The sequence below is a fragment of the Asterias amurensis genome, chromosome 4, assembly GCF_032118995.1.
Source record: "Asterias amurensis chromosome 4, ASM3211899v1".
NCBI classification, from domain to species: Eukaryota; Metazoa; Echinodermata; class Asteroidea; order Forcipulatida; family Asteriidae; genus Asterias; species Asterias amurensis.
The window spans coordinates 14,099,851-14,116,372 of NC_092651.1; the positions used below are offsets into that span (position 1 = coordinate 14,099,851).

General features: G+C 36.6%; 1 protein-coding gene across 1 annotated transcript in view; it reads left to right on the forward strand.

The window, feature by feature from the left end:
* Window positions 1-368: 368 nt before the first annotated feature.
* Window positions 369-16,522, forward strand: part of LOC139936482 (uncharacterized) — a 58,645-nt gene continuing 42,491 nt past the window's right edge. The window contains exons 1-4 of the mRNA XM_071931308.1: window positions 369-652; window positions 12,360-12,689; window positions 14,731-15,009; window positions 16,046-16,188. Coding sequence (XP_071787409.1) covers window positions 523-652; window positions 12,360-12,689; window positions 14,731-15,009; window positions 16,046-16,188 — 882 coding nt within the window. The 5' untranslated portion in view covers window positions 369-522. The remainder of the gene's footprint in view (window positions 653-12,359; window positions 12,690-14,730; window positions 15,010-16,045; window positions 16,189-16,522) is intronic.

Consider the following 16,522-nt stretch of genomic DNA (forward strand, 5'->3'; position numbering starts at 1 on the left):
TTGGCAGGGGTAGATGACTCCGCCCACAGCCTGCTATTACTTCTATTGCGCACTACCCTCTTAAAAGTAAGAAATTGCTGTCTAAATTTGAAATGAAACTGCATTTTTAAGACTCTGATTTTTCACGGTAACACTCTCACAAAATATTCAATGTACAAGTTGCGCTTAAAAAAGTGACAGCATGTTTATTTTTGATAAACCAAACCAAAGATGAGTGCATTCACAGGGAGGAGGTTTTATAAAAAGCACAGCAGTATGCTAATGAAGTAAAAGTGTTCGAGCTCTTTGGTCGAGTCGGTCTTGTTTGCCCCAAACTGCCATGATTTCCGTTCCGAATTTCAGAAAGCAGACGCCGTGTGTGTGTTTAGAACATGGATCTACGTTGGAAGGTTTTACGCCACTCTAAAATTCCTCCGTGTTTTTGACGGCAAAGGAAAATGACCTAGCGTTACCTTCTCATAAATGGAACGATATTGTACTGTGGAAATTTTTCTCGGATTGGATTAATTACATAGACTGAAAATGCCTGGATTTTACACAAGACTTTTAGTTTTAAGGGACATTGGTCCCGTCGGTGTGTTTCGATGGCAGACGTCGTTGCTCTTCATTCTACAGGTTGCATGTTGTCTGCTTTTTGCTGGCTCAGCTTTTGGTAAGTTTTCTGTGGGGGCACCACCACTAGTAACAGTTTTGTTGAGTTTGTTTGTTCACGAATAATTATTTGAGTGAATCTTTCAAATGGAATCAATTGAATTTAGTCAATTCTGTTACAGTATTGTTTGTAATTCCCAGACATTTTGTTATCTTCATAGAAACACATAGTAACACCAACTTACTCAACAAATCAACAACAAAACAGCAACGAACACACAATACCACTAAACACTACCATTGGAGCATTTGTCCTAATGACAACAATGTTCGTGATCAACTTTATTTTCTTCTTGCCATGCTGTGTATGTTTGGTCAAAATTAAAACCAAAATAAACAAGTTTTGGATAACTAGTTTTCCTTGCGAAGGGTAACTGAAAGTGGTGTAAAAACCAGAGTTCATAAAAAGGTCGAAAAGAATTTGGACTGCTGCCAGCAGTCTTTTGTAGCCGGTTTATTTGGTGGAAAAGTGTGGATGTTGGGTGTACAATGTATGGATGTGTTGGGGGTGGGGTTGGGACGTGGGGGTTACTGGTGCTGTGCACTTCTTTTTGAAAGGTTTACTTCGAACGACTATTGCATTCAAACTTAATAAAAAAAACTGTATGGTGCCTAAATTACTAGGTCTACTCCTACCCAGGGTGCGATAAGACTGAGGTCTGAGGAGGGGGTGCGAATAACAAGGGGAGGGATGAGACTACATGTAGTGTAGAAGGCGATGTTGAAATAAAGATTTGAAAATAGTATTTGCTGAATGCAAAATGCCTACCAATAATTAGTTTGATTTTTCGACCCTAGACTATCTAGCCAAAGCTGACAATCTGTTGGTTGTGTTGTCAATGTCATTTCAACCTTTGAGAAAGACTGCTATGGTCGAAACATCACCACTAACTTTTTTTTTTTTTTTGGGGGGGGGGGGACACTGTTAAAAAGCATTGTAGTTATAGCTTACGTGATGTATGTTAGACAATTATTGTTTTTAAATTAAACTGTATAGCAGCCTATTTGAGCCCACACATCTGTCTTTATTAATATTATTAAGTTTATTCGTTTAAATTGATTTAGAAATTTGATTGTTGTTAATTTTGTCATACCGGGATAGTAACCTGTATGTTAAATTGTTTTCATTTAAAAGTAAAATTTCATGAATGTGAAATAAAGGGCTAAATCAAAAAGGAGCACAATTTGGCAAGCTGAATATAGAAAGAAATTTCTGTTAACATGTAAGGGAACACATTGAAGTGAGCACAGAGAACAACCCGTTAATTGCCTTTATGCTTTTAACTTACAATCATGCAGAAAGTCCTGTCAGAAACTAACTACATGTATGGTTTTGAATCAAATTTACACAAAGAATTGTACACTAACATAAAATTGTCCTTTGAAAACTCTAATTTTCGGGGCTTTGTGCACTCGCCACCTTTGGAACAGGAGTTTTCCTTTTTTTTTCTTCTTTATTCTTCATTTAAAGGCAGTGGACACTATTGGTGATTACTCAATAATAATTATTAGCATAAAACCTTTTTTGGTAACGAGTAATGGGGAGAAGTTGATAGTATAAAACATTGTGAGAAACTGCTCCATCTGAAGTAATGTTAAATTTAGTTTTCGAGACCTCAGATTTAGAACTTGAGGTCTCGAAATCAAGCACCTGAAAGCACACAATTTCGTGTGACAAGGGTGTTTTTTTCTTTCATCATTATCTCGCAACTTCAACGACCGATTTTCATAGGTTTGATATTTTATGCATATGTTGAGATACACCAACTGTGAAGGCTAGTCTTTGACAATTACCAATAGTGTCCAGTGTTTAAAGCCATTGGACTCTTTCGGTAATTAGTATTGTCCAAGGCCCACACTTCGTGTACCACAACTTTAAAATAACAAACCTGTGAAAATTTAGGCTCAATCGGTCATCGGAGTCGGGAGAAAATAACGGGAAAACCAACCCCTACTTGTTTCCCCACGTTTTGCCGTTTCATGACATGTGTTTAAAATAAATCCGTAATTCTCGCTATCGAGAATTGATATTGTTTTAATGTTTTCTCAAAAAGTAAAGCATTTTATGAAATAATATTTCAAGATAAGTCTTTCACCATTACCTTCTGTAAACCCTGTAAGTTATTTGTAAATCTGTGAACTTTTAATTTTTGTTTGTGCCGGAAGTGTATAATGGCTTTAAGAAGAGAGTTAAATAATGTTGTAAAATCTAAAAGCATAGGCTTACATGTTTGGACAGTAGGGCCTACTAGTCTGCCATAAACAGGTTTGTCAGGCGATGACAGTTATACAGGGGAAGCCATTTAAGCTGTATGTTGACATTCCAAATTTAAGAATGTGCACTGTTGTTTCAACTTTGATAAGAACAATGAAAAGCATGTTTTTGTTTTGTCAACAGTTACATATTGATGCCTCCTTATGGAATTGCATGCTTTTCAGAGTCTGAGAAGAAAATCACTGACTAGTGACTACTATTCTTCCTCCCCCCCCCAACAAAATTCACACAAAACAGAAACATGGATTGAAACAATAATTGCCATTTGGTTCAAAACTGTTGATACATTCATTCCGAAGAGCATTTTGCACATATTGGAAAAATATTGGGTTTTTTTCTTCATTGAGATGAGATGATAAGACGAAAGAAAATTCTCACCATGATTAAGTTTTTAAACATTGTCATCATGGTATGCATACAAAAAGGCTATAATCCACAATAGTGAAACATGAAAGCTAAAATTGAAAACGTGGTAGTTTGACAAACTTACGAAGTAATGACAATCATTTCTATTGAGTCAACTATCAACTTATATTACCTGTGTGTAAAATATTGTATTAAAAGCTCTTGCTCATGATAAAAATTAAGCTGCCACCACCACATATCTCATCAAGATCAAGATCAGGAAATTACTTTTATTGTCGAGGGAAGGGAGTCTCAGCCAATTTGCATGAATCATCTTTTTACTATCTGGTAATGGATCATACGCAGCACAACTCACTACTTGGCCACCTTGGGTAACCTTGGCGAAAATCAGGTCGTTTAATACAAAGAATCAAGTTCACAAAGGTTTGAACTTTACAAATTCTTACAGAAGTAATGATGCATAAATGGCATCCTACAATGTGTCCATTTTGTTCAAGTTCGTTCCCCCTATTGGTGGATTAACATGAACCTTTCATCGGTCCAACAGATTAGGCAAGCAATTTTTTCTTTTTCCTTACGATTTCTTTATAAATAGTAAAGATGTTGAAAACTGTGATTTTTGTTCAATAGGCTTAAATAATTTTTTGTACAACAGAGTCATCAAATCAATGAGTTAAATATTTGAACTGTTTATCTCACGGGAGTCGCATTACACATTTCTTACCAAGTCCATTCCAACAATTTTGGTGTATGAATGTAAACAAGGCTGACAAATCTGTGCAAATGTTAACAGGACTGACTCCTTACTCAACGGACTCCTACATGTAATACACTTAAAAGTAGTATGCTTCCCCAATGCTTTATTCACAATGGCAGGAAGAGGGTAATTACCTGCAATGTGTATTGTGAAGATCACAAGTACTGGTTTCCACCTGTTTACAATAAAAAAAAGGTAAAACAGGCCACAAGTATAGTTGATAGTATCAATAGAATTACTTGGCGGTAGACAAAATGGCAAAAAGGTACACAGGGCAGCTTTGTTTAGTGGTCCACTTGGACATTTAGAAACAAACTGTGTAGACTGCTAGTATGTATTTCTAGAGAAATCTTGATATGGGAAACCAGCTGATTGGCAGCTGCCTTGACTATGACCCATCAGATTTCTTAAAATAGGAACAATATTTAAATGATAAATGGATGCCTTAAATGTACTTGTTCCCAGGTTTTTGGGGTAATAAATTGTACCTTTTTATGCCTCATTGAGTTCGAAAAACATGAGCACAAGTTTCCTTGTCAACAGAACTTCTACTTCTCCGTGGCCTGGGATGCATGCAGCAGACCAAAACATAACACAATAATCACGAAGCATTGGAATACTGTTAAAAACGATTCATCCACTGCCAGAAGTTGTAGGCTGCCTAAGATTAAAAATTGAATATAATCTTATCTGCTCCCAACATCTGTTATCATAAATCCCTGGGCAATTTCACTGTTTATTTTATCCAGCGGAGTGAGCCTGCCATAATTGCCCAAATCTAAACATGTCTCAGTCATTCATGTAAACTTAGGTAGGTTTTTAAAGAGAAAAGGACCCCACTGCTCTTAAGCGTCACTTATGCTCACTGCTTTTGTTTTGGCCTTTCCCTAAGACTAAAATCAGTTTCTTTGTTCAAAGTTTGTCCTGTGAAAAGTTTTACTGTCAGCACACTTTTGCGTTTTCATAAGTGTTTTGCTTTATGACTTCATAAAATAGGTTTATGGCAATATTCATCAATTTACAAACTTGAGCATAACATTTAGGGCCCATATGCCTCTCTTAATATTTATGCAATGACGTCATAATTCTTACTATGGGCGTACGTCCCCCATCACTTGCAGTGGCTGCGCCCATCGCCTCGTTTTGGATTTGCATTGTGACGTACCGCATGCATAAAATATTAAGAAAGAGCGTATAGGCCCCGTATAAGTTTGTTTATCTTTGGGCCAATCAAAGCCATAAATTTATTCCATTTGATGTGAACTTCGGCGGAAATATCCCAAACACTGTTCTTTCTTAGAAATGATGTCTCAGCATAGAACCTACATTTAAATGGCAAGCATGGCTAGAGCACCATCGATCCCAAACCAACCAAACCAACCGATGGTGCATGTTCTCTTTAGCCTTTGATACACAAGGGGTTACCGTTATTACATTTTAGCCCTTGGCTTTTAACACTTGTGATCAGAAGGTTCTCCCCTTGTTGGGATGTATTATGACATTAGAATGCCCTTATTCAGAGTGTGTGGCCACATTTTGCTCTAGTAATAATACATGTAAATGAAGTACTTGATAGTTTATGTACTGGGAGTTTAACTGTTCTTGTCTTAGTCACCATAATAATAATATTTGAGTTTTAACAAATATTTTGAGTAATTACCAATAGTGTCCACTGCCATCAGGGGAACATATAGAATATTTAAGACCATCAATGCAGAGGAAATGGTTGTTTCATATTAAAACAATAATATATTGTGCAATAATTCATTTTGTACACACAATTTCACTGTTGTTTGGGTTGGTTTAAGAAGTTGATGGTGTGTGGGTAAAATGAAAGAAATAAAGCTTTTAAATTCTAAACACAGCATGATGCAGTACATATATACATGTATATTTAGGCATAATATCTGGGCTGTTTGAATATATTTTCAGCTTGTAATGCAAGCTTCAGCAGTAGCCTTACATGCTACACAGTATTGCACTAATTTGTTAAAACTGTTTTATTTTAATTTGTTCGTCAATTCTTTATAGGGCCTAGTTTAACAAAATCTAAAAAACATGATCACATACACCTATATTGCAGGAACTTCAATGGCTTCCCATTCGACAACGAATTCAATTCAAAATTTTATTTATTGCATTTAAATCTCAGATCGGCTTAACTCCGTCTTACATTGCAAATCTTCTTGTACCTTATGCCCCCTCTCGCACTCTTCGTTCTTCTGCTAAGTCCCTTTTAACTATCTTCCTCATCGTATGGCGATCGTGCCTTTTCCGCTTGTGCTCCAAAATTTTGGAACGCTTTACTAAATAACATTAGATGCTGTAGTTCTCTCCCATTGTTTAAAAACTTGCTGCAAACTCATTTATTTAAATCCTCATACACTTAGCTCGTTACATGTCTTTACAGTAGATTATTCATTGTATAATTTTTTATTGTAAAGTATATATTTATTTTTTGTTGTATATGTGTTGTTTTTTTGTTCTGCGCCTCGGAATAGGGTCTTGTACACTAGATAGATGGCGCAATACAATATGCATTATTATTAGAAAAATGCATTATTATTAGTTCTTTGGTGTTCCAATGATCCCCTCCCTGATCCCCTCCCCAACGCATGGAGGCACATCCACCCAAGCCCCAAAGTCAGAACAGAAATAAAGAGAGGTGAATGAAATAAATGTACAAATGTAGTAAAGTTGAAGCCATTCAACGATACATGTACATTGAATACTTGACAAGTAAGTCCTTCCAAACAATGCTAATAAACATTTTGTAGCTCTTAAAAAGACCTTAAAGGCAGTGGACACTATTGGTAAAATTTCATAGACCAGTCTTCTCACTTGGTGTATCTCAACATATGCATAAATTAACAAACCTGTGAAAATTTGAGCTCAATCGGTCATCAAACTTGCGAGATAATAATGAAAGAAAAAACACCCTTGTCACGAAGTTGTGTGCGTTTAGATGGTTGATTTAGAGACCTCAAGTTCTAAATCTGAGGTCTCGAAATCAAACTCATGGAAAATTACTTCTTTCTCGAAAACTATGGCACTTCAGAGGGAGCCGTTTCTCACAATGTTTTATACCATCAACCTCTCCCCGTTACTCGTCAGAAAGGTTTTATGCTAATAATTAATTTGAGTAGTTACCAATAGTGTCCACTGCCTTTAAGTTCACTGACTCAAAACATGTTGGTCCTGTGGATCATTAGGTTAAAAGGTAAAAATACACTTTCCTGAAATGAACCTACTGACTGCTGCCCTGTCGTCCATGTTTACCGCAGAGTGTCCAGTACATTCTTCATTGAGTGTCTTTGCGGTAGCTTTCCAGAAACCCAAACTGCCCTAGGTACAAACGGGAAATCCTCACAGGGGATATCGTGCAGAAATGCTGGGCCTGGTTCCAAGCTTGGTCAAAATATTGACAGGGTTCTGTAGGATGCTATCACAACCTCAACAAATTTAACATAAACTGCTTTAGAAATGATTGGGTCAATGGACTGTTTTTTTTTTTTTTTTTGCATTCATGCACTGTTCATCCATACCATTTGTAGAGATATTCAGTCAGTGAGAAACATTTTTTCAAATCTATTCATAAAAATGAGATTTAATGTGTAAATGCTTGTCTGAAAGCAATGCTTGGTGAATTTACTTTGCAACTTGCAATTGAAGCCACTATTATTGAGATTGTGTAACTGTTGTATAAAAAGAAGAAGACTTCATTTGGTTTTGGGAAAGTAGGCCTACATTAATTCTGATCATACGGGTTTTATGAAGTTTCTCTAAAATTCTTTTAAACAGTATTCTTTGCATTGAGGCCTACAAATGTGTTATTGCACTCGGCTACACTCTACAAGTTTAGCCATGCCTTATCCTGGTCTGTCCACAGACATTGAACCATTACTGCAGAGTGCACCACAGCACCGACCCTGTATAAAAAATACTGTGCTACATGAATGGGTCTCATAGTCTTAAAAAGTATTTAGTTTTTGTTCAAGCGCCTTGCTTGAGCATTATATGTGTTAAGACTCCAACAGTATACTTTCATTTGTGATAAACCTATACACACACAAGCTTCAAATTGCTGGACCCAGTTTTTTTATGAGGCTGTAGTATGTGTCCTTGCTCTACATTTAGCACCCTCACAACATATTATACATTCACATCTGTACACATCATTCCTGATACCATACACACTGACCATGACATAGTCAAGACATCTGAAATTGTCATCATCAGGTCAAGGTCATTCACCCCTGACTGCCTCAGAAAATTAACTTCTGTGGTTTATAACCACTTAGCTGACAAATGTAAAGGCTGAGGACAGACATTCTTTTTAATATTCCTGGTGATTACTCCTGGATTTGGATATTAAAAAGATGACAGAAACTAATTGATGAATTAATGAACGAGAAACTTCATGGTTGGAAGATGACAGCTCATTGAGTTGGAATTTGCTGAATCTTAGATTCTATGCACGCTTCAGTGGACCAAACTCACAACATCTAATTAATAAAAGAGGAGATTATCTTATAATGCTGGCTAAACATCAATTTATTTCTACCTCCATGCACACAGTTTCATGAAACAATTAGATAATGCTATTGAGGTACAATAAATAAGAGGGACTTAAATGAACATGATGTTTGTTGATTTGGCTTTATCAAGTAATTAGTTTATTGAATAACCCCTTTTGTAAAAGTTTCTGAGGTTTGTTATCGTCCTTTAAAGCAATTAAAACAATTAAAACTGAAAAAGTCCTCATTGACGCAAACAGAGTAATATAAGGTTGAGTGTTTGCCACAAATAAAATTCTGCATAAGTTACAGGAGGAAAACCTAATCATACTTTGTACAAAGTTACATCTTTACTCCACCCAGTGTGTATTTGCTTTTGGATACTTAGTTTCTGGTTAAAGGCAGTGGACACTATTGGTAATTAGTCAAAATAATTATTAGCATAAAACTTTACTTGGTAACGAGTAAAGGGGAGAGGTTGATAGTATAAAATGGTGTGAGAATTGGCTCCCTCTGAAATGACGTAGTTTTCGAGAAAGAAGTAATTTTCCACGAATTTGATTTAGAGACCTCAGAATTAGAATTTGAGGTCACGAAATCAAGCATCTGAATGCACGCAACCTTGTTTGGCAAGGGTGTTTTTTCTTTCATTATTTTCTCGCAACTTCGACGACCAATTGAGTTCAAATGTTCACAGGTTTGTTATTTTATGCATATGTTGAGATACACCAAGTGAGGAGACTGGTCTTTGGCAACTACCAATAGTGTCCAGTGTCTTTAAATCTATTGCGGGTAAGTTTTGCCATCACATTTAAATCACTGCGGAAAGAGTGTTTCCTGATCTAACCACATGTAGTATACTGGCAACTTCCACTTGACTGATAGTACCAATTTGTTTCCAGAGGCAATATCAGTAGCTCAAGGTATCGAGTAATGTTGGATATTTTACTGGCTTCCTGACTTCGAACCGTGACAGAAAATGTAGACGCAAACAGCATTGGGCCTTGAATATTGTGTGAAGTCAAGTGGCAATTGCTGTAATTTCACAAACCTATCTATGCTGGATGTTAAAGTGTTATTATCCAACTTAGATGTTTTAAGATTCTAATAACAGAAGCTGGCTGATGTTTAGAGAAAACAAGATTAGAGGAGCAGGGTCAACTTAAAGGGAAACTATATCATGCTTTAGCACTAGAATATTTGATATGTAAAAAGAAACCATCATATGATGATCATGATGATGATGATGACCATGTTTAAACTTCTGTTTGTGGTTGTGGTTGCCCGATTATTAATATTACAAACCAATCTTTAAGTAGGATTTGAAACTTTGCATGGTGGAAATAAGATATAGAAGAGTTTGCGGTAACACCATGTAATAACAATCTCTAAATGAGTTGGGGTGGTTCTGAAAAGAACCGTTGGATTAACTCGACGTTTCGATCAGTATGCTCTGATCGTCTTCTGGAGAATGCTGGACTCTGATGCTGCATGCTGCTTAAGTACTGGGCAGCGGATCAGCGGTGATGCACGAAAGTGTTGGTGTTGTATAGACTGTCACATTTATACTTTTCACAAGTTTCCTTTAAAAAATGTTTTAACATACAATTAAAAGTTTGTGAAAACATTGATAAAGCTAAAAATTTATACCAATATTTAAAAACAGGGTTTGAACATGATGAAAATGTTCAGTGTGCTTTTATCTTTTTGAAAAGTGATCAACTAAATATGAGTAATTCATAATGTAAGTTATGAATTAAAAGAGTTTGTCTAAGCCAGTATAGTAGTGGGTTTGAGGTATGAACTACATGACATGTATTTATTCCAATCTTTCATCTTGTTACTGAACTTGAATGGTATATATAACATTAAGAAATAATACTAAAACACGAGCAGTGAACATTTTTCTTCACTCAAATGACTAGGTCACACTCACTCCCAGCTTCAATACTTTGTTTTGAAGACATGTCAAGTCAAAACAGCTTTAGCTTTGAAGAGTAAGTTCAAGATCACAGCAGCTGTGATCTATCACAAGCTGTTTGCAAACCACACCATCTATACTAACTAGGCTTGTTTTGACTCCTGTGTTTATATGTTTTGTACAGTGTCTACTGTATAATCATTTTAAGAAATACCTGAAACAGGGCAAATTTTTGTTAATCATATGCCACCATTTAATTTGATGCAATAGCCTGTATTGGCTAAAATGCTCTGTCAACCAAAAGACGAGTGCTTAATTAAATGACAGTGTAGAGTTTAAATGGATACATTATAAATCCACGTTATGATGCAGAGATTTTTAAGGGGCCATAGGCCTACCCTCCATTATGTTGTAACAAAAACATGTATGAAGGCTAAGACATGGCTCTCTCAGCTCCCTTGACTTTCTTGATAGTGTATCATTGGTTCAACCTAGTCCTTACTCTAAGTTGAGGGGATGAGGTTCTAAATTTCACTAAAGTGTCATCGTTATTAATACTTTACTGTTAATTGGAATAGTAATTCAGACATGAATTTCAACTTCATTGCTCTTTTCATGTTAGTGATACTGTTTTGAGGGGAATGATTACGTAAAAAAAATTATTACAATGGGAAAACACATAAAAACCATGTATTAGGCTATTCTGCAGAATTCTTGTTCCAATTTGGTCACTGAAGAAACATTGTTCCTATTTAATAGCATCTAAGATCTATATGATAGATGCACAATATGATGCAGACAGTGAAAAGAATGGGATTATGACTAGCATCTTTGGCTATATCTGTCGGATTCAATATCCGGGTCAGTGGAGGCATCACCATGTCACAATAAAGGAGGTATCCTTCGATACAAATCACCACCTGATCTAAATCTCTCTCTGGTTCATCAATAAGATAGAAGGAAGGGTAGGATGACTAGAGTCGAGCTGACACTCTGACAATGACTTTTTTTATTGGCGTCATTGCAAAGGGGAGGTTTCATCCAGAGAGGCTCGTCATCATCAGTGTGGACACCTGAAAGTCTTGAGATGATGACATCATCTTAGGCCAATTACTACACTCATCTCTGAAGTTTCCTGCTAACCTGTTTAGGTGTAGACATACAAAAACGGGAGCGACTGAAAAAGAGCAACATGCAGTTTGGTGAAGAATGATGGTGTAATGAAAGGGGGAAAACACAAAAATGAAAACATTGGAAGAATAACCGCAAGGCATGAACTTTCAGAGACACCACAGTTAATAATGCTCAACAGGTGTTAACTGTCCCTCTTTATTATTTTGTTTTACTTTAGTGATCCATTTTGTAGACAGGGACTTCCTTTTTAAAGGGAGTGTAGGCCTACCATGCTTCCATTTGACCTACAATGTAGCCAATCTATTTTGAAGAGTGGAAAGTTTTATAACTATGGTTATGTTTGAGAATTACTACTTAAAATTTACTTTGTCACACCTTGCTTAAAAGTTGCTTACTGCTGCAGATATCAGCTAATGCTGGGTAATAGTAGTACTTAATTATTTAATTGTATTGTTTACTAATACTTGATATTTGGTATTTCCAATTATTTTACAAAATAATTGATCACACTTCCTCCGCTAGCAACAATGGTGTAACATTGTCAACGGCAAATTACAGTGCATGCCAAATAAAACTGTACATTTGCTTTGATTGTGATTATATGCAATGAACTACCTAAACATCTGAGTGCAAGATTTACATCAGTGCATTCGAGTATCAGCAAAATGATCAACAAATTTTATAATAGATGTTAAATTTTAATGAGAGTTGTATTTTTTATCTCTTTGATCCCTTTAGCTGGAAGGTTAAAAAAAGTTGGCCCACCAACCATACAACCACTAGGATCTGAACTCACACTTGTTGAAAACACAACACTGGAAATATCTTGCAATGGAGCCTTCGTTCTTGAGTGGATTTATCCCGAACACTTAGCTGTAGAAAACCGAGCAGATATTACGAGATTTCCCTGCAAGGATTGTGAACCCCAGTTAAAACATTCCAGTGTACTCCGAGTGGAGTCAGCACAATATAAGGATACTGGACAGTATGTGTGTGCCTACCTGAGATACTCGGACAATTTGACAAGTGACGTGTCTTCTCAGGTGTATGTTTATGTTTCAAGCAACGGTGAGTTTTTGAGAGTTTCAAACCATGTTTTATATCTTTAACAACCCTTTCTTCACTCCAATTGGACCTAGAGTTTTAAAAAAGGTAGTGTCAGTTTTAAATCGGACACTGCATTAAAAACTAGTCACACTTCAATCAAAGATGTTAAATTTGCATCGGGGATAAAGAATACTATTTTTAATTTTTATTATTTTGGGTTTTAACCCATACACCGATGTGTTTTAGCACTGTATACTCAGTACTTTCCCTGTTCCTGTGAAACTTACTCAGGTGGGATTCGAACCCACGACCCTTGCAATTCTAGAGCAGTGTCTTACCAACTAGACCACCGAGATTGCCCGATAGCTAGAGACAGTTCGAATCCTAAGTTTGGCAGCGGGCATCTACAATAATGTAGATGTTAGGCCTAAATTTGCATTTGAAAACATCATGATAAGACACTTCTGAAAAGGTAAACCAATGCTTATTGCCATATTAAATGCAAATATCTAAACTAAATTTGGTTATCATGAAAGCACTGCTTTTAGTGTTCCAAACACTATAGCAGGTCACAATACGTTTGCAGCAGTGGATTGATGGTCATGGGTAAGGGGTTAAGGGAAGGGGAGCCTCCTGGCAAAGCCAGTGTGTAACTTCCACTTAAAAACGTGCATGCCCTCAATTCAGATTCCCAATTGCTTAATCATCCTTGTTTTCAACAAGGATTCTTGTTTTCAGGAACTTGGAACTTCCACTTGAAGATATCCACAAAAAAAAACACTGTAGGCCTCATGGGAACCAATACTAGAGTTATAATGTGCAGAGTACATTAGCTGGGTGTGTGGGTTACTTTCATGAGAAAATCTATTTTGCTTCTCTCTACTCTTAATTCCGGTAGTTTGATGTATTTTTTGTTATAAAGAAACCTAGAGTGTGTCATGTTTGTAACAGCATTTATACATTTAGTAAAGACATTCACAAATTCCTCAAAAGACAGCAACAAGTTCTGGTGCATTTTAAGATAATGTAACTAGTCTTTACTCTGTTATCAAGTCAGGGTTTGACTGCAACAATGATGTTCTAAAAAATATTTTTTGGGGAGATCGAAAATAGATCTGAAAAAAGCATGGAGCCATGGTAAAGTTTCTTTAGAAAAGTTGTCAAATGGTTAAATAAACAAGTAGGGAAATGAAGATGAGCATAGGGCATACTCAAGGAAGTTCATAGAATGAAACTTTGCAAGGATGTCTTCTATTATCATCAAACACCGTTAAAAAGTATCTTGTTTTGATGCATTAATGATTGATAACCCAACACCTGTCCAAACTTTTGTCACTTTGTCTGGTTGTTTGTGATGGGCATTTTTTTTTTTGGTTTTAAAATCAACATTGAATGATGGTGAGCATGCAAGGCCATGTAGAAACCCAAGAGCACAAATTCTGAGTTGTTTTGGCTGTCCATAGTCTGTTTTTTTCTGTTACATTATACCATGGAGCTATCCAGCTACTACTAAATTCGCACACTTTGCCCAAAAAACCATCGCTTCACATTGAGGTGGGGGCTGTAATTTGTGTCAAGCTAGTGCATTGAGTGCATTTGTGTTCAAAACAAACAGTATGGTGAAAGATTGGTGGAAGATGTTAAAAGTATATGAAATATTAATGATGGACACAGTTTATGGAACTGTACTCATAGACTTCAGCCTTCACCTGAGATCTCAGAAAAAAGGGCTGTCTGTCTATGATCTGCCATTTTGGGAGTCAAGTTAGAGGCAAATACCCATTGCACACAAATACCCATTGCACAAACGCCAACTGTTGAATGAGGTGCATGCTGGTCTAGCTAGTGATCAAACTAGATTGCTAACTGGACCAGCATGCACTGCATTCCACACCGAGTATTTGCGTTAAGAACTACATGTATGGTGCGCGTGTTAACTTTGCTGCGCCACCTGTGAATCTGACTCCCAAACATGGGTGATAACAGCAAATAAAATTTTGGCCCATAGATCAATTTAGATAGTTTCAAATTGAACAATCTAATCTCTCTGTTTCATTTAAAGATCCTGAGAAACTTTTGCTACCGGTGGCTGATCACAATATTTATACTAGTGGTGAATCACCATTCACCATTCCCTGTCGGACAACTAACTCAAGGACTGAAGTTTCTCTGGTCATTGGATTTACGACGGTTACGAACCAGGATGAAAGTACCTTAGTGTTCAATCCCAAGATTGGATTTAATGTTTTGGCTAATCAGGAATTGTACGATGGATTTGTTAGATGCGAGGCACGCCTGGGAAATATGCTCCAGCAGCAGATATTCACTGTGCACTATGAAGGTGAGTAGAAAGAGGCAGGATTCGAAGCACACCACATTTCAAACATAAATCTGACCCTCAATTGTCACAAGTTTTGTCCAAACTTAGTGGAAGTCCAAACTTTGTAGAAGTAATTTGAAGTACATTAGTGGCTATGACTCTGAGAGGAGCACATTATGGTCAAATTCTTTATGAAGCATACAATGTTTTGTAGATTGAAATCAACTCACTGAAGTATGACTTTAATCACAGTCGGTGCTCATTGGCGTAACCAGAGGGGGGAGAGGGCTCCAACCCTGACCCCCTCCCCCTCGTGCCTCCAAATGACAATAAAACTATTTCACAAAATGAGTTGTTTGAAAGGCCCCCCCTCCTCTAATTATGTCTTGGCTCATGCTTGCCCCCAAAAAATGATAATGTGTATGCCAGTGTTGGTTCTGATATTTTCTCACTGTGTAAAGCTAATGTCTTTGTGGACTTTGTGCAAGTAGCTTTTTTTTTAATTTGACGGGAACATCACACAGGAGTATGAACTTTTACTTGTTGAATACTGAAATTTAGGCATTTTATCAATCGACCTTTATCACTGTGTGGTCATCTTGATTTTACTAATCTAAACTTCCCTTCCCAAACCCTACATCTGTGCAAATAAGCTGCATTAATAAGTTAAACATAACTCAATTGGATTATGTAAACTTTTCTGTTTCTTAATTAGTTAAGTATTACACGGGCATAGAGGAGACTTCAAATTAGAAAAAAAGGAAATTGGTGAAAGTAAGCTTATGAATCAAATCAATTTTTTCTGGACAGTTTTTATGGATGAAAAATTGCATGCCCAAACGTTCTTACACTTTGAGATGATGCAAGGAACTCTTGCTGTTAAAAACCTCATCATTTATTTACATCTTATAATTTGTTATTTCCTGACATTCTTCATAAACTTCAGATATTTTGATCACTCTCATTGAATTGATTGATTACTGAATTGATCGGTCGACTGCTCCCTTGATTGATGAATTGGTCAATTGATTGATCGATTGATTAATTATTTTTTCAGTCCATAGTTCCCCAGTCAAGCCTGAGATACACGCCAGCAAGACTGAAGTGATACAGGGCTGGGAAGGGTTTGACGTGATGTGCGAGGTGGACGTGCCATCAAGAAGCCATATTGAACTCAGCTGGGAATATCCAGGAAAAAGGGTAAGATAATGATTCATCATTTTATTTCGGTAGTCAAGCTTAGGGCACAATTTCATAGAGCTGTATGTATTTACTTGGTACAAGCAAATCCCTGCTTCATAACAGGTTAGCTACCACACAATATTAACAAATATTGGATGTGTGTGAGTGAATTGTAGCTGACAATAAACACGAGTTGAAATCTGGACTTATCCATTTCCTGAGGCAAAGAAAAGACGAATGGATGACAAGCACTCCTCTGAAAATTCAAAAAGTTCTTAAACATTGTGGATGTATCCATTTATCTACACCAACCTTATCTACTCTTACCCCCCTTTTTGACAAAAAAAAATCA